Here is a 19,244-nt window from a genome sequence, read left to right as displayed (position 1 = left end):
TATTACCACTTGGGGGTTTTATATGTGGTTTTGGGGGAAGGAGGCCTTTTTTTTTTAAAATAGGGTAATGAAAATCCTTTCCAATTTTAGCTTGCTGCTAACATTGCTGCTACTGCTCATCTTTTTCTTATTGCTCATTTTATTTCTTAATGCAGTTCTAAAGTAGGTCACCGGCTTTTAAAGAACCCAGCTAGAAAAAGTTGTACTGCATAGTCAGTTGTAGGTTTGTTTTTTTTTTAAAAGGATTTTAATTCATGTGATGTACCCGTTCTCACAAGGCACAGTACTCTTCATCCGCCATTCCGGTTGTGAAATAAAATGTAAGGGTGAGGGAAATCCAGTCTCTGCGGTTGATGCATCTGCAAAGACAAGAAATAGCCTATTTTTTATTAAGATCTTAAAGATTGCAGTCAGCATCAGCGTTGCCTATTGAAGCTCTGATACTTCTTGTTAGTGGCAAGGCTGTTCCGTTTCATGGTCTGTGAGCACTTTACTCCCCGCCGTATCACAGGCATCATTTCCTATCGCTATTGTTTTCCCTAGGAAAACTTTCAGTCCCAAAGGCAGGCTCGTGTCATTTTCAGGTAGACGGTGTTCCTGCCCGGCGGTGTTAGTGTGTTGCTAAACTGCTGCTGTTTCCTTGGTGGACTTCTGCTCAGCTGTGCAGGCACTGTGGCTTTAGTGCATTGCGTAGAGGGGAATCGGGAGGCAGATGTCTGATGTGCAGATGCTGCTCTAGCAGAGATCGCTCGGGAGTGCTGCTCTGATTTGCGCACTGGGGGTGAACTCACTGGTAAAAGTCTCAGATCAGGACTTCAGCACATATCTTCATTTGTGACTTTCATTTTTCTTCTTCTTTAAGCACTTTTTGAAGTATTTTCCATGATTAGGGGATGGTAGGTGAGGGTGGAAGCAGGAAAGGGGACTGGAAAAACCAGGCAGAAAGGGTAGTGGGGAAGACTTTGTATTCATTACCGGAGATCAGCTGTGACCTCAGTGATCAGCTCTCATCTTGACCAGTTCCAGCCCCAAATATTTAACGTTTCTTTTTCTCTTTCAAAGACATTTAGTGCTTGCTGGGTTTTAGGTTGATAGATGGAAAATACATTAATATTTCCATGCAAGTACAATATGTTAATCTCTACATTCCCACCATTTTAATTGAAGAAACTGTAACCCAGCATAAATGTCCTTTTGCTACCAAATTTCTTCTCTCAAAATGAGATCACTCTAACTCAGATTCATATCTTTTTTCCTAGAACAAAAGTTAGCTATAAAATTGCTCCTTCAAATGAAATTTTTAACTTTATATCAAAAATGAAATTTCAATTTTTACTAGAAATTTTTCTGTTGAGAATTTAAGATCTATTTTTACACCAATATTTTTCAGTCAAATTTCACTTTTTTTAATCCTACTTTTCTAAAACAAACTGACATTTTCCATGAAGTGTTTTTTTTTTAATTCACAAATATTTTCTATTAAAGTACATCAAAATTTTAAAAATAAAAGTGTTAGAGCATTTTGGATAAAGCTTAGTGGAAAACTCCTTTTCCTTCCAAAAATACACTGATGCAATAACTTTTCTTTTAATTTATATTACTTTTGGAAGCTTATAAATGCTGAAGTTTCAGAGCATGAATTTAATCCTCTAAAAGGGATTAGGAAACTTTCCTCATGAGCAGGTTGTTACCTAGCCATCTCTTGTAGGGTTTCTTGCATCTTCCTTAGGATGGTTTTGCCTGCTGAACTGAAAAAAAAATATGTACAGTTATAGCCATTTTCCTTCACATAGTCTTTAAGTCATTGCAAAAGAATTTTTAGATCTACTTTCCCTGCTGAGTCCTGGTAAGGAGTATATTTAGTGTAGATGTCAGTGCCCCAACTCTCCTTTATTCCTTGTTGTTCTGTACAGGGCAGTGGCTGAGCGGAGCACTGCCTACGTTTCCTTCTGAGCCAAGTCATCGAAATAGCCAAGGTTACTGAAGACATCCAGACCTTTACATCTCTTCTGTAGTCTGGTCTGTAACAATTAACACCAGCGTAAAATTTAAAATGATCAGTGAGGAAAAGGAGTTTAGACTTGCATCAGCGTGCAACTACAAAAGAAACAAAATCTTCTTTACTGTGGTAAACCAGATACCACAGACAAGCCGGTAACTCCTTTCCATCAAAACGGGCCCAGCTTTTGGGCAGTACTCATATCTAAGTATCGGAGTGGTTGACTAAGGACATATTGATCATGTTTCACACACTGTGACAACACAGAAAATAATATCTGTCTCTCTTGGTTTCACACATGGCTGAGACTTGAGAATGCTGGAAGTGATTTTTCCCTGTGGAAATGCTGAATCTACTGAAACTGGGTTTTTCGTTGACAGAAATTACCTAGAATCACTAGTTTCCTTTGCTCTTTCCTCTGTAACCAAATTCGTGCAATTGCACTGAATGTATTTCAGTTTAAAAGGATTTAGAGACTATGTTCACCAGATTTGAAATACCAGGAAACGTTGCAATTAATTGTAATGAAGAACCTAATTGCTTATATGCTTTTTTAAATGCCACTTTTTTATTATCTTTGAAAATATCTTTCAAAGTCTGTGCTCCAAGGATATAGGCAGCAAAACTCTAAAGCATGCATTCAGCTTCAAGCATGTAAATATTACAGCTGAAAGCAATAACATTTCTCATGTGTTTAGACTACGTGCATGTCTAGCTTAGTCAGGGACTCGCAACAAGTCATTTACAGGAGATCTGTTTTGTTGTTGTGGGAATGACCCCACTCCTGCTCAAATGCCCAAAAGGGAATACTGAGGTTTTGTGGATTCTTTCACCCTCCCTCTTTTATCATTCAGCAGTGATAAACCTTTCTGTGGTCCATCACAGAATGGTTGAGGTGGCATGGGACCTGCAGAGACCACCTAGTCCAACCCCCTGCTTAAGCAGGATCACCTAAAGCAGATCTCCCAGGACCATGTCCAGTCAGGTTTTGAGTATCTCCAAGGATGGAGACTACACAGCCTCTCTGGGCAACCTGTGCCAGTGCTTGGTCACCCTCACAGTGAAAGGATTTTTTTCTTCTGTTGAAATGGAATCCCTTGTATTTCAGTTTGTGCCTGTTGCAGTGGGTACCACTGAGAAGAGCTTGGCTCCCTCTTCTTCACTCCCTCCCTTCAGGTTTTTGTACACATTGGTGAGAACCTCTCTGAGCCTTCTCTCCTCCAGACTGAACAGTCCCAGTTCTCTCCGCCTTTCCTCATAGGAGAGATGCTCCAGTCCCTTCGTCACCTTTGTGGCCCTGTACTGAACTCTCTCCAGTAGCTCCATGTCTCTCTTGTACTGGCGAGCCCAGAACTGGACCCAGCACGCCAGATGTGTCTCACCAGTGCTGAGTAGAGAGGAAGGATCACCTGCTGGCAATGCCCTTCCTAAAGCCCCGCAGGATACTGTTGGCCGCCTTACCCGCAAGGGCACGTTGTTGGTTCATGTTCAACACGGTGTCCACCAGGACCCGCAGGTCCTTCTCGGCAAAGCTGCTTTCCATCTGGTTGGCCCCCAGCATGCGCTGGTACCTGCAGTTATTCCTCCCCCAGAGGCAGGACTTTGCAACTCCCCTTGCTGAACTTCATGAGAGCCCTCTCACCCAACTTCTCTAGCCTGGCGAGGTCCCTCTGGATGGCAGCACAACCGTCTGGTGTATCAGCTACTCCTCCCAGTTTTGTGTCATCTGCCAATTTGCTGTGTGTATACTCTGTCCCATCTCCAGATCATTAATGAAGTTGTTGAACAGGGTTGGTCCCAGTGACAACCCCTGGGGTACACCTCTAATGACATTACTTTAAATTGTCTCCTTTAACATTGTGTCTAGGAGTCACTAATGATTTCTCATCCACATTTAGGCTCATGGCTGCTTTGCTTTTGGAACTTGGGCAGCTGAAACTAATCAGTTTAAACCTGTCTAAATGTCTTCTAGGTATATAACTCAGCAGCTAATTTGGGTATATTTTTTCACACAGTCCTTTTGTACCAGATGCAATCCTCAAACCTGTTTTATGGTTGAATATAAAGAGTGTGACTGAGAATACTGCCAGGGTTTTACATGAAAAGGTACACCAATGCACAGCTGAAATATTTCATGTCTTCATTTGATTCTATAAATCTGACAGTAGTCAGAAAGGAATGAGCTCCATAATGAACACAGGAGAAAATTCTGGCTCTACCAGACTATGTGAAAACTTGTAAAAAATGTGGGTAAGAATGGTTTCAGAAAAATAAAAGAAATTATCTAGGCCATAGCATTAACCCTACTCTTTTTCATGTACTGCTGCTGGTGAAGATATTGACACCACCCAGGAATCTGAGCAGATGAAAAGGTTTTGTGTTCCTAGGTAATAGCTTGGGAGAGACTTGAATCGATACCGAGCACTCCAAAGACAGTTTGTCTCTACTTAAACATGGAGCTGCATTACTGACCAGCAATACTGCTGATCAGCTGAGCTTGTTGTGTTCAGAATAACAGGGCTAGTTATTCTGGATTGGAATCTCTGGCCACCAGTGTAGTACTTGTATTAAATGATGAATTGCACTCCCTGACTCTCACGTGTTGATTCATTTAAAAAAAAAAAAAAAAAAATCTAGCAAATAATCTAGGTTTAATTCTGTAGCCAGTTAGCAACTTTTCTGTCCCCTTCTTCCACAAAAACCAGCTTTCAGCTACTACATTAGACATGCTTATTTCTGACCTCTAATTTCTCTGTACAGTGGGTTTGCTATAATGGTAATTCTTGAGCTTCACTAGCAAGGCTCGCAATAGAGGAAGAATATCCATTAGGAGAGATGCATACAGAGCCATTAATTTGAATTTTGCCAACTAAATCACTCAGGCTGATCTCGGTAGCAAGTACAAGTTGTATTGGACAAGCTGGATGCTGCTGATGAAAGTTCTGTGGATGAATCCATGATGAGTGGTGTCCCTCAGGGGTCCATATTGGGACCAGTACTGTTTAATGTCCTCATCAATGACATAGACAGTGGGATCGAGTGCACCCTCAGCAAGGTTGCAGATGATACCACGGTGAGTGGTGCCATTGACATGCCTAAGGGACAGGATGCCATCCAGACCTGGACAAGCTCGAGAAGTGGGCCCATGTGAACCTCGTGAGGTTCAACAAGGCCAAGTGCAAGGTCCTGTACCTGGGTCAGAGCAACCCCTGGTATCAATACAGGCTGGAAGATGAAAGGATTGAGAGCAGCCCTGTGGAGAAGGACTTGGGGGTACTGGTGGATGAAAAGCTGGACATAAGCCAACAATGTGTGTTTGCATCCCAGAAAGCCAACTATATCCTGGGCTGCATCAAAAGAAGTGTGACCAGCAGGTCGAAGGAGGTGATTCTCCCCCTCTGTTCCACTCCAGTGCGACCTGACCTGGAGTACTGCATCTGGCTCTGGAGACATGGACCTGTTGAGCAGATCCAGAGGAGGGCCACAAAAATGATCAAAGGGATGGAACACCTCTCCTATGAGGAAAGGCTGAGAGAGTTGGGGTTGTTCAGCCTGGAGAAGAGAAGGCTCCAAGACCTTACTGTGGCCTTTCAATACTTGAAGGGGGCTTATAAGAAAGATGGGGACAGACTTTTCAGTAGGGCCTCTTGCGACAGGACCAGGGCTAATGGTTTTAAACTAAAAGAGGGTAGATTCAGACTAGCTATAAGGAAGAAATTTTTTTACGATGATGGTGGCGAAACATGGGAACAGGTTGCCCAGAGAGATGGTAGATGCCCCATCCCTGGAAACATTCAAGGTCAGGTTGGATGGGGCTCTGAGCCACCTGATCTAGTTGAAAATGTCCCTGCTCATTGCAGGGGAGTTGGACTAGATGACCTTTAAAGGTCCCTTCTAACCCAAACTATTCTATGTTTCTATGATTCTATGAATTAAAGCAAATACCTAGCTTGCTGTAGAGGCAAAGGGGCTAAGCTATTCCAACCTACTCTGTAGCTAGTAAAGAGAATTTGAGGGACATAGGCTAGTCAAGTCTTTTCTGCAACAGCATTTCTGTATGTCTGCACCACTGCGATCACTTAGTTGGGTTACTTTCACTGCTCTAATTTGTCCTAGTTTAAAGTTTAGGTAAGTAGTAAGTTAAGCTGTACTGGAATAAAGGAAGAATTTAGATGACTACAACAACATTTGAGTTTGCATGGTGTAGAAAAAGCAGAAAGCAATACCAATTAAGGTGAAAATTACAGAATTCCTGAGATGCTCGATCCCCTAGTTAACCCAGAGTTCTTGTTCTTTTTGCTTGTAGCCATAGGATGTGTAAACATGGTACAATGCAGTACAGTGTGGTTACCAGATCAACCTCTAAATGAGCTGCTTTGCCTAGACGGTCCACCAAAACTGTATCACTTGTGGACCTTGAAGCAGTACAGTCGTGTTGTTACAGCACCATCCTGGTTGGCATCCATCCTGCATCAGTAAGAGCTCTGCACCCACTCAGATGCTTTCAGGACCTGACTTTGTATTATTGTGCTGTGCCACAGAGATAAAACAGCTTGTTCAAAGTTAGCACCCATATCTCTGCTTTCCTGTAGGTACTTGTTTTGACTTGATCTGTAATATATGCCCCTGGTTCCTATTGCTTCTCTAGCCATTTTTAGTAGAGTAAAAATTCTAGTATCCTTAAACACTCAAGTATAACTTAAAGGTATCACTGGGAAACTTGCAGTTACTCTAAGGGAGGGAAGAGACAAAGCAAGGGTATTGCCAGTGTTTTGAAAATACATCATACATTTAACTTGTGGGTTGGGGTTTTTTTGAGGGGTCAGGACTTTTATTAGGTCTAGTCACAATAAAATAACAGATTTTTGGGGTGTAGCAGGAATCCAGAGAAATCAAGAACCTGTGATCTCTGAAATAAGGAAAAATTTCCTTGCAGAACATTGTTAGAAACTTTTATTTATAAAATAATGATATTGTTAGAAACTTTTCCTTACAATTATATTGTTAGCTTTGTAATACAGTTGTAACTTTGAGTCACTAATGTATTTTGCAAATGTATGTATGTGATTAATTGTTCAGCAGTTCTCACAAAAAAAAAAAGGGGCGGGGGGGGAATAAAGTCAGCAAATTCATACAAATAAGTAAAAACATGTTCCAAGATGAAAACATGTACTTATCTGAAAATAAGTAAATACCTGGGATTGCCTTGCAGGGGTGTCCCCCTTGTAGTAGATCAATTTGTTTTTCTTATCCTTCAGTGTTGTTGCAATGATTTATTTTGCCACCATTTTTCTTTCTTTATGCTTCTCTAATAGACAGCCTTATTCCAATCATTGTATGTTCTTAAAGGAAAAGATGATGCAGTTCAAGGGCAGGCTTATTTAGATCAGGAAATAGTCCATTAGAATTGCCATAAAGCAAAAGATATCATATTTTTACATGTATGTATATACCTACATGCATATGTATGTTAATTCCCATCTAAGTAGTATTAACATTTCTGGGCTTTTTATACTTAAATAACATAAGGGGGATTAACATACATTTATAGAAAATGTAAAGATAGTTTTTTAAGAGATATATTAACATTGTGGCTGTGCTTTTTAGTGTCAGTGAGAAAACAAGAATTCCTTTCCTGATGGTTCCACATTTAGGAGGTTTCACAACTTCACAACCATTTTCTTACAGTTTTCTTCACTGGAAGTCTTCTGGTGTTCTGCATTTTATAGGAAACCATTTGACTCTACAGAAAGTCCCTCTTCTAATTTGTTGTAGCTAAATTCTATCTTAATCTGCTGGAACAGCAGGCAGACTAGCCAGCTCTGTTGTTTTATTTTCATCTGCTTTATAATTCATACTATGAGACTGCTGCATTCTTGAATCTGACCCCAGGGACTCACAGTTGCAATATCCTCACATCCTTGGCAACATCTCTCTGCACCCCCTTGGAATATTCTAACACAATAAATGATATCACGTATCCGTGCCTACTAGATACATAAAAATCAATGGTATTTAGCTTTGTTCCAATTTATATAGCAAAATCCTCTTTTCCCAAGGAATGAAGACATCACAGTCTTTCCCTGTGCCTAGGACACGAGTTAGCAGCTGGAATGCTGGAGTCAGCGTTTCATTCCATGAGAGTGAACAGTATCAGACCTCCAGAGAGTTCTTAACTGACCTTCAAAACACAAAGTCTAGCTTCCAGCAAACTTAAAGTAAACATATTTCTCTAGAGATTAGGATCAAAGCACAAGAAAAACATTCTACTTAACTACGTGGTGCTCATACCATTACTTACTTATTGGAGCAAGGGTAAATGGTGCTGGGGGAGACGAGATCCACTTTTTTGTTGCCTTGTCTAATGGTAAAAGTAGTTCACAAAGGTTACCCAGACCTTTGCCAAGAGATTTGCAAAAGTCATGATTCTTTTTAATACCATTGCTTCTTCATTCCCAAACATGATCTTATATCATCACGGTCAAACTCTGAAGACTTTCTCTGAAGCAAAACTTTGGACACCCCCAGGCTTTGACTCTGGTCTTGGGGATACTCTTTAAATGTTCTCAAGCAACCACTATCATCTGTAAAACAGGAGTGGTAGCACTCCCATATGCTCCGATATCCATACAGGTTTTTAGGAGGATAGCTACATTACAAATAAGGAAGTTCTGAGGTATTACAATAGTGAGTCTTCTTTGTGCACATAACCTGGGCTTCCTGGAACAAATTGGTTTCCTGGGGAAAAACAAAAACAATAATCGAGAACCACTTTTTAAAGAAAATTTTTGGGTATGCAGAGTTTTTGATAACTTAAAAGCCTATCGCCATTCATTAGAATGAAAGAACAGAGATATATCTGCAGATATCTTAAGCTATTTGTTGGTGAGCTTTGTGCAACAAAAAGCACTATAAGTAACATAAGTTCTTCATGCATGCCCCATTAGGATTTCACTGTTGCCACTTTCAGGCTGAGATGAAACTGTGTTACGAAGCTGGGGTACTGATTCAGCAGGGAGGAGATCGGAAAGGTGGTTCACTCAGGGTATCCTCAGATGCAGTTCATAACTCTAATTGCCACAAAAAAGGAATGAAAATTCCTCTGAAACCCAGTTTTGAGGCTATCCTATGACCTTGAATATGGAGCCCAGTTAACCACAAACATTCCTTGATTGTCTTCCTAGCCACCAATTTATACTGCTTCCCCAATATAGAAGAAAATGAGCAAAACTTAACCTTGGTTTTGGTGATGACTATGTAGTGATTGTGCACTAAATGCACTGCGCTGTGTCTGGTTTTTATATGTCATGTTGTGTAAATGTACAAGCTGATGGATGTCATTTTCTTATATACATGGGTTCATTCAATTCACATTCAACTCTCTCTTTGATCTTAAGGAAATGGAAGTCAGCTTCAAGCCCTGTTATACTATTATTCCAAGGATATCACATAAAACACATCTGTAATATTTTTTAAGCAAGCATGTTTCCCACTGATCTGAGTTACAGATTATTTGATTTCCTCACTACACCCTATCTTGGCTAGCACAAAGTTTTAGGGCAGTCGGAAATACAGTAAATCAATTCAACTCAGAAGATTTTCAATTTACAGGAACAAGTTTTCCATAGCTTGTGCCAAATGATCAAGTTATTACTTTGGGTCTGAAAAAAGCGTTATAGTCTCTCTCCCTGCCCCCTTTCCACTGTCTTACTCTATCCCTTCAGGAATAGATTAATAAATGCCTGACCTTATGCATTTGTGCCAGTGGAGACCTGCAGTAATTGTTCTTTCTCATAGTTCAAACAATCATTTTGGATTACATCTCACAAAGCAGAAACCCAGAAAAAGATGAAATGCCTTTTTAAAACTGAACCATGGGTATAAGACAGGCAGTGAGTATATAAAAACAAGTATGAGGGAGTAACTCTAAATGGACTAGATGTAAGCTCTGTGATGGTTAAGCACTCCCTCAAATCTTGTTCTTCATATGCTGCTCTTCCTTACTCTCAGGCTTTTTATCTGTTTAAGATGAAGTAATTTGCACTGTTACTCAAAGTGCAAAGATTTCAGCTGCCCAAAGTCACTGATAATTAAATATTTTAGGAGACCTTTCCTGGTTGTTCTCAAGTCCTCTAAAATTTATGATTGCTGGTGCTGGCTGCAGCTACACTCAGCAGGTTTAATGAAGAGTGCAAGCCAATGAGTCCAGCAGATGTTTCTGGGTTTGCTTCACTGGGAACTTTCTGGATTCTTCTTCCTTCATTCCCAGGAATCAAGACCCAATTTTAGCAAAGTGCTGATGATCCAACCAGCAACAAGACCGAAATAAGTCTTGATCTCCACAATCCTTAAAATGTTCAGCATTGCAGATCTATAAGCAGCTGAGGTTTGGATGCTTATTCAAGCCTCTTTAGCCTGGAAAACTGAAGGATGGGAAACTCGTACAATTGGCTCTCAATAGGTTTGTGGTATTTCCTGCACTTGTCTGGCACAGAAATATAATCTATCTCACGGTATTTTGGCACTGCCAACATGGAACATGGCAATAAAGAAATATGTAAGAAAATTCCAATAACAACAAGGGAAACTTTCTTTGAGTTATGATTTAGTTTATTTCTCTTTATATTTTGTTCTTTTGCTATCCAGGGTTATTTGTGTCATCTTACATTGCCACCAAATGTTAGCAGCACAGCTGGAATATGCAGAAAACAGCCATATAGCTTGGGGGTCCCTTGTCTTCCTTCTGTTCAGTCAGGTAGATGTGGGGGTATTTTGAAAAGGAAAGAATAAGCAGAAAGACAGGAATAGCAAGAGAAAGCCAGGAACACACTACAAAGTGCTTGCCTCTTCTCTTTGGGCTTTTAATTCCTCAGTTGGTTTAATTTTTGAACTATTGCTTCTATCTCCATTCCCTGATTTCTGGATAAACCATGCCTCACAATCCAGTACGTAATGCTCATAATGCCAGTAGTTTTACATATAGAACGTGAAGACGACTTCATTTTCAGGTATCTGACCTATCGGTGTAAGTACCACTAGATTAAGCTGAAGCAACCTTCTTGCTCCCCATTATGTTGGTAACACAATACACAGTATATGTTGGTAAAGACTACCATTTCACTATAGAACAGCCCAGCATTAGGAATCCAGGGCACTGCAAATGACCAAGGAACACCTGTCCTAGCTTTCATAGGTAAAGCACCATTACTTATCATTTGAGCAAGCAAACAGTCATCCACTGAATTGCATGATTTTTCCATCTTTCCAGATCACGTGGAGAACCCCACCAGAATGACCAGCAATCACACAGACTGTCATTACTGCCTGCAGTCTCTTCGTGGAAGAAAGTATGCATTAAGAGAAGAAAACGCTTATTGTGTTACATGTTATGACAGCTTGTTTGCCAACCCCTGTGAAGAATGCAAGCAACCTATTGAGTGTGATTCCAAGGTAAAAATTTAGCTTTCACTTCCTCTTCTTTGCTAAATTATACACAAATCCCATTTCTTTAATGGCAGAGTCTATACCCAACCGCCTGCATATCCCTGTACCGGTGAAGAGGCCTAAGCATAGCCGTTGTACATACACGCACAGCAGAGAGAAACATTGCTGTTTTCCCAGAATAGGAAAGGTCCAGATTAGGAAATGTGCACATACATATACCTCAAACATATGGCAAGGCTGTGTTGTATGTGTGGACCACAACTAGATTCCCTCCTTCACCTCCAAACACTTGCTGGCTGCAGAGACTGCACAGTGTTTGAGGGATGGTAGGGTGCAGGTATAATTCAGTGGACCAGATTGAATGAAACTTTGGAATTTCTTTGGCATTTCCATTGAAAAAAATATTTTCAGTATTGGATAAATTACTTTTACTGTAGGTGTTGACATGCAGATGCCAAGCTGAAAAGAAACCATGTTTATAATTTGCATATTATTCTCTCTGTCTTTTGGAAATGAAGTATATTTTCATTTTAACTTAGTTCCATCCTTACCTTGCTCATCTCACAGATGGCATGTTAGGGGCAGCGTTTCTGAGCTTGGTTTTCCTTTCACCTCTCCACTTTTTTAGAATAACAATTAATAATACGAGTTCCTCTGTGGTCTTTGACAGGGTTTCCAGTACCCCATACTTCAATTTAAAGCCTGTACACTTGACTTCTTTGAATTTTAAGTTCAGATGAAACCTATCAAAATGCCTTTGTTTTGCCAAGTTCAGTATGTAGTGCTCACCTTCTCCCCATGCTCACTTTGCCCACATTCTTTTGAAATAAAAGGTCAGAAAGTTATTAAAATAAGCCTCTCGGGAGGCCTTCCTGGCCAAAGCACTTCATGGTTTTCAAAGCACATTGTCTGAGTACAGCTCAGTACTGTAAAGGAATCATCCAACGAAAATGCTGATTTGGATGAAGACACTTCTCAAACTCTCATCATCATTTTTCAACAGCAAACTTGTACACATAGCACGAATCAAAGTACACTACCAATGTCAAAGATCATTAACAAAAAGTCATGCCTTTGGACTGAGTGGAAGGAAAAACTGGGAGAAAAAAGCAGGAGTAACAAGAAAGGAGTGCAACAGGCTAGAGTCGGCTAGAAAAGTGGCCCATGGAGATCTACAGCTGGTTGTCCCACCTCTGCCAAGGTGCTAGAGCTTGGCTCTCTTCCTCTCCTTCTTACCCAGTCTTTGCCTCAGGCTGCTCTGGGGTGGTAGTCTAGGTTCAGAGTGCTAACTAAAGCAGATGAGAGTGGTTAGCACTCAGCACCTCCTGAACTGAAGCATGGTATTTATTTTATTTTTAGTACTTAAAAGGGTGGAGATCTGACAAAGGAGAAAAATGAGATTGGATTTGTGCCCTTTTGTGCTTCTTACTTATAAAGGAGACCGGGAAGGGTCTGGTTTATTTTTTTAAGGTGGGGGATTTTTTTGGAGGTGCATTTTTCACTTGTTTTTTTAACCTTGGAAAAATAAAATCTGCTGTTTGCTCTTTTTTTGAATTCTTGGTTGAGGTCTCATACATATACTGTTAGCTTTTTCATCCCCCTAAGCCTGCTGAGTCTTAAACAAACATTTTTCTGCAAGTTTTTAGGAGGAGTTATATTAGGTATAAACAAAAGCAATGATTTTTTAATAATCTTCCTAAGAACCATTTTATTCTCAATGAGATTTTAATTGCTTGTTCCGCAATAATATGATCTTTCTTTAGTGTTGGTTGTGTCAGTGGAAGAAAAAGTAGTAACGTTAAAAAATACATGAGGTTCATTTCAAAGTCTGTAGAGAATGCACTTCTTGTCAGGTGGCCTGCACATGTTAAAAACGTTGATCACTTATTTCCCCTTAAAAGCCAACTGTAAAACATAAAACGATTCTTCCAATGAAAACATATCTCTAATGTTCCATTAGGACAATTGCCTGTGCCTAAGCAGTTCCTAAAGGCCTCTGCAAGAGATCTACAAAATATACCAACACAGTGACATTGAGTACTTATATCGCCTCTGAGCACACCTCCCGCCGGACGCACGCGTCACCCCTTCAAGTCGCCATTGCAATGCTCTCCTTTTTTCACTTTATTTCTGGGAGGAGCTGAGGGATAAAAACACTGTAAAGCAATGTCTTCATTAACACGGACTTACTTTCTCAAAGGATCTGGCCTACAAAGGCCGCCACTGGCATGAGGGGTGCTTCAAGTGTGCCAAATGCAGTCGCTCGCTGGTGGAGAAACCATTTGCTGCCAAGGACGAGGTCTTGCTGTGTACGGAATGCTACTCTGATGAGTATTCATCTAAGTGTTTCCACTGCCGGAAGACCATTATGCCTGGTAAGACAACAGGGACCCTTTGGTGAAAAATGGAACTGCATTTTTAGTTATAACCACAGCCTTGAATAACCAAGCTACAAGTCCTTGACTTTCAGAAGAGCTTTCAGGAGACGACTACTACTTCGTGTGTAGTACCCTCCCGGCAGTGAAAAGAGGGCAGGCAGATACCTCTGGTCTAGCACTGGCAGGGCTTATGGATCCTTATAAAGAATATCAGAGTTCAAGATAAGGTAAAATGTGGTCATGTTGAGCCCTTGATTCTGCTGTAGTTCTTAGGAAGCATATCCTGCTGTGAGTGTAGGTAGACAAACAGAGCTATCGTTAGCAGGAGTGCCAGATTAGACAAGACATCTGCATTTTCTGTCTGTCACTTTGACCAGACCTTGAGTTCATGTTCTTTATACCATTTCTTTCACTCAGAAATATTTTTTGTTTAAATTGTTAAAACATGGCATTCTGCGTTCAAATCATTTTCAGCATTTTTACTAAAAAGAATACAAGTACATTTGTGTTTACGATAGGTTTATTTCCTGCCATTACCAACCTTGAAAATTCTGCACTTTCCACTAAAGTGCTTCTCAGCTTTTGGTCGTGTCTGTTTAGGACATCCTCTAGGCCTTCCATTGCTACCACACCAGTAAAGCTCATACAGCAGAGAGATTGCCTAAAAGCTGCCTCTCCAGAGGCATCTAAGAGAAGCCACAGCGCCGTATGTGGCAAAATGAAGCAGCTTGCTTAGTAAAGTGGGTCCCTAACTTTTGAAACAGTGAACTACCCTCAATGCTTGAACTTTTTTACAGATCACATGTGTAACTCCAAATACCAGCTGCAAACTATCTGCCATGGCCTCATGACTACTAGTTTGGGAACCTTTGGCCAAGGACATCAATAAATTTAGCAGTGACATAAGAATTTTCTTTTTCAGTAAATCTTAATGCCAAACAATAAGGTCTGGGCTGTGCAGAATTATTGTCTTAGTATAAATATTAGGTTACTGATGTTGTGGTTCAACCTGTAACATTGATTTGTTTTTTTACAGTTTATTTCCTTTTCATCACAGATAAAAGCTGTATTAGTGGAAATAACTGTAGCAATATAGTTGTGTTCAGTTTAAGGATGATACACTGCTTAAGTTTTATATAGTTTTAAGAAGTGTTGTCTAATAGGCACATCTTACTAGATGTGATGAGAATAGTACCAGAATGTACTTGGGTTTGCATTATTATCCTCTGGTGTATATCCACCTTGCAGATTTTGCCTCAGAGTCTAGGAGACTAAATCCTTGCAGCAAGTGTTGAGGGTAGGAGTAACAGTGCAAATAGAGAACTGGCGTGGCATGGGAATGCCAACCAGTTTCTAAATCATTAACTTCTTTGTCATCAGCTTGCTAGCTCTGTGTTGAAAAGACCCAGTAGGCAAAGACAGTGAAGTCAGCCTTCTGATCACTGGGAGGAAGCTGCAAACCTTTAATGTTTAAATTCAACCAGTAGTTTCTCTCTCCACTAGCCCCACAGTCCAGGAAACAGGAATTGCGGGATTAATCAGTTATGTCAGCAATTCTCTTCTTCGTGTGGAAAGGACGGTAAAGCACCTGGCACCTCTCTTTGCAGTCTGATGCTACCAGCAGGGGAGGAAGTTGTGGCAGACAGTCACTGGAAAAATTGTTCTCAGATGCATGTGCGTATCTTAGACTTACCCATCGACATTAAGATGTACAGGGCACCTGTACACAGAGCTAAGAGCTCTGAAACTCCTCTGGCAGACATTTAACTGAGCAACTTTCAGTCCTTGTGCTGTATCAAAAGCACCTAGTTAAACATGATAAAAAGAACTGTTGATCTAGGACTGAAATGATGAGCTATAAGAAGAGGCAGTGTAGTGTGCTTTATCACAGAAAAGATATTTACTTTTAAAAACTTGCCAGCTTAAGCTGAATAAGATAAATAATGCATTTACAGGTGAAGGAGCCTTAGTTTAAGGAAGACAAAAGGCAGGACATTAATAGATGTACTTAACAGCCAACAAATTAATCTTTAATTTATAAAAGTGCTGTGTACCTGAACATTATCACTGAGTTGGCTGGCCTGAGAGAAACTCTGAGCAACTGAAGCATATCACGGAGAAGTAACCCTAAAAGATTCGTATAAGGAGGTACTCTAAAAATCACAGCTTAAGCAAGTTAGCACGTCTTTTGCCAGGTGATCATATGGCACTGAATGCGTTCTTGAAATTTCAAGTACATACTTAGAAACTCTATTCAATTGAGGATAAGTGCTTTCTTGGGTAATCCAATACTGAGATACAAGATTAAAAACAAGAGTATTCCTGACATTTAAAACTTAACATTACAAGACTATATCTGGGTGGATTTTTCATTTTGGGTTTTTGCAGGTTCCCGTAAAATGGAATTTAAGGGAAGTTCCTGGCATGAATCCTGTTTTGTTTGTCAGTATTGCCGGCAACCATTGGGAACAAAACCATTGATCACCAAAGACAATGAGAATTACTGCGTGCCCTGTTTTGAGAAGCAATTTGCTCACCATTGCTACTCTTGCAAAAAGGTAATGAAACATACAATGAAAAAATTTCCCTAATGAGGCAATATTGCTCCTGGGGGAAGTGGCTGGATCATGTAAAATGTCTGGTGAACTAAGAGTAAGAGCAGAGTCTTCCTTTTGGCATCTGACACTGAAAGCCAACTGCGACAGTGTCTGTTGTCCCCTCTAGTTAATATTAATCTAAGCCTGATTATATTTGAAATAAACTTATTGACCAAAACAAATACTTTGGGGTTCTTTTGTTGTTGATCGTGATTTTTAACAAAGGTTGAATTTTTCACTGAAAGTTATGTAAAAGCCTTCTTTCCTGATAATCTCGGATTTTGCCTTGATAAACATGCATCCCTTTCCAACATTTTGCAGATATATTCATATGCATAATAAGCCACCTAAGCTGAGCAAAGCATTCACAGTCTTGCCTGTTTTTTTCTTGAAATGTATCAGGCAATAATCAGACTAAGTAATATTCAATTATGATAATACAAGTCAAGAGTCCCACTGTTTTAATACATGATGCTTCCCCTGTGGGTACCAGAAAGCTTGATTTCAAATTATTTTTTATTTTTTCCCACAAATACAAATAAATCAATTCATCCCTCCCTCAATTTCTCGTGTTTTAGAATTGTCTCTGGTTGATGAAAACACTCAAAGTATCACGCTATTCTAGTGTGATACTGTTCTCTAGGGAAATGTTTTAATCTGCTTTTTATGGTAGAATTTAACTTATTTTTTAGTACCTTTATCACTCCGGAAGCAAGCATGATTTTTTTTTTTCACTTCATCAAATAAGTTATAATTTCTGTAGTTATTTAACGTTTATCTGTAAACTTCTACCTCTAACAAAAGCTTTTAATTTAAGAAAAATCTGCTGCCTTTTTTTCTTCAGTAGTTAAACTTTAGAAAGTACTTTTATATATTCCCATGTCTCTACATCTAGCCTCTAATTTGCATTAAGTGATCACATGGCAGATATAGTATTTCTGCTCTATGTTTATTAGAGGCATTGAGGTTAGCAACACTTATGTGAAATAAACAGGATTTGCTTCTTAAAAATTCTAGGGATGCAAAGAGGGCCCCTACATAGTAGCTAAAACAATTTTACTACTTAAACGTGCATCAGTTCCCATAAATAAGAATTGAGACCAAAGAGATTAAATTGCCAAACTGGAGTCTTGAATTTTGTGCCAGAGATTTTGAGATTTTAATGGAAAAGCAAATGAGAGTTAGTAGTAGCCCAATACTGGAATGCTAAGGGGATCAGGAACTACTTAATTTTTTTTATTGCCTGACATCACCCAGTATTATTTTTTATTTCCCTGAAACTGTATTCCCCAGGGAAATTTGATGGTGCCACTATTTTTACTTAATAAGTTTCTCCAACTTTTTCTCCTCCTTTTCCAACTGTATTCATCCATTCGTTCACTGTCGTGCATGTGACTTGACTGTAGAAACACTATCTTACAGTTCATCTTTATCTCTGCAGAAGTTTCTCTGTACAGTCTCTCACAGCTTCTGTGAAACCAGCTCTTTACCACACAAATGGAAGCCATAGAGCAACTGGACATTTCTCTCTTCAGAAATAACCAGTAGAGAGCTATGAGTTGCAGGGAATGAGAAGTTTGATGACACTGATAAACACCATTTTTAATTCTGACAGTGTAGATCTCCTTTCTCTCTCACTTCTGCTTCTTTAATGTCTTTCTTCCTACTTAAAATACTGTTTCAGTGGTGAGACAGCAAAATGCCAGTTCCAGTTGGACATTAGCCATAATTTCAGCATGGATTTTCTCATCCACTGTCAGTCACTGAGAATTTGTCTTCTGAGAGCATGCCTGATGTTAAGCCTTTTTCCACATGTATAGTAGAAAAAATTTCATAAGAAACTAACCTGTTTATTACAAACCATGAGGTTATCCTGTGAGAGAAAATTGAGAGTAACAAACCAGTGGCATGTTCAGCTCAACTGCAGTTAGTCGGTTTGATATTCCAGATGAAAAACAGTTGATGTGACCACACTCTCTTCCCTTGTGCATATGGGAAGAGAGGGAACAAGTGGAAGGACTTATGAAGGATTAGATAATCCTTCACGATTCACACCTTTGTTTCATTGCTCTGTCCTTGTTTGTCAATGCACTAGGTAATAACTTCTGGGGGAGTGACCTACGATGACCAGCCTTGGCATAAAGAATGCTTTGTGTGTGCTGGGTGTAAAACCCAGCTGTCTGGACAAAGGTTTATTTCCAAAGACGAGTATCCATAATGTGTAGACTGTTTCAGCAAATTGTATGCCAAGAAGTGTGCTGCTTGCAAGAAACCTATTACAGGTGAGTCTCATCTTATAAAGGGGACTAGAGACTGATGAGTCATCAGTCTCCTCCCAAAGCAGACCTTTACTTTAGAAAACAGCATTAAAAATAGTCCCATCATAATGAAAGACTGAAGGAGTTTACTAGAGAGACACTCTTTCCATCACATGTAACATATCTTGTTAGGACATACTGATCACATGTGTTCCCTAACTGCTGAGGAGTTGTTTTTATGTGCCAAAAGGAGTTCCTCCATTGTTTGATTTAGTACTTTCTGCACTATAATTCATCCTTAAGAATAAATGAAAAGGCACTTTTTGGCTCTTCCCACGACAGTACGTACAAGTCCCTTGTGTCTGTAATTTCTTCAGCTTTGTTTTTAAATGCAAATGTGATCAAACTGGACACGAATTAACTGCCTGCTGGTAAGGCACACCTGTCCAATTAGAAAGCTTGCCAAATGCAACAAAGCTCTATCGCATGCATCCTTGTGTACTTAGATGATTTATAATTAGACATATATGTCATTAGTCTATGATAGCTGAAGTTTTCTGAGAGCATT

At 39.8% G+C, this 19,244-nt stretch overlaps 1 protein-coding gene across 1 annotated transcript in view; it reads left to right on the top strand.

Moving 5' to 3' along the window:
- Positions 1 to 19,244, top strand: part of FHL5 (four and a half LIM domains 5) — a 32,159-nt gene that overhangs the window by 10,141 nt on the left and 2,774 nt on the right. Inside the window, 4 exon segments of the mRNA XM_030029575.2 lie at positions 11,268 to 11,449; positions 13,644 to 13,818; positions 16,210 to 16,379; positions 18,514 to 18,700. Coding sequence (XP_029885435.1) covers positions 11,291 to 11,449; positions 13,644 to 13,818; positions 16,210 to 16,379; positions 18,514 to 18,700 — 691 coding nt within the window. The 5' untranslated portion in view covers positions 11,268 to 11,290.

Source organism: Aquila chrysaetos, chromosome 2 (genome assembly GCF_900496995.4).
Source record: "Aquila chrysaetos chrysaetos chromosome 2, bAquChr1.4, whole genome shotgun sequence".
Classification (NCBI taxonomy): Eukaryota; Metazoa; Chordata; class Aves; order Accipitriformes; family Accipitridae; genus Aquila; species Aquila chrysaetos.
Note: the sequence above shows the minus strand (reverse complement) of the source record. Positions and strands in the feature narration are given on the sequence as shown.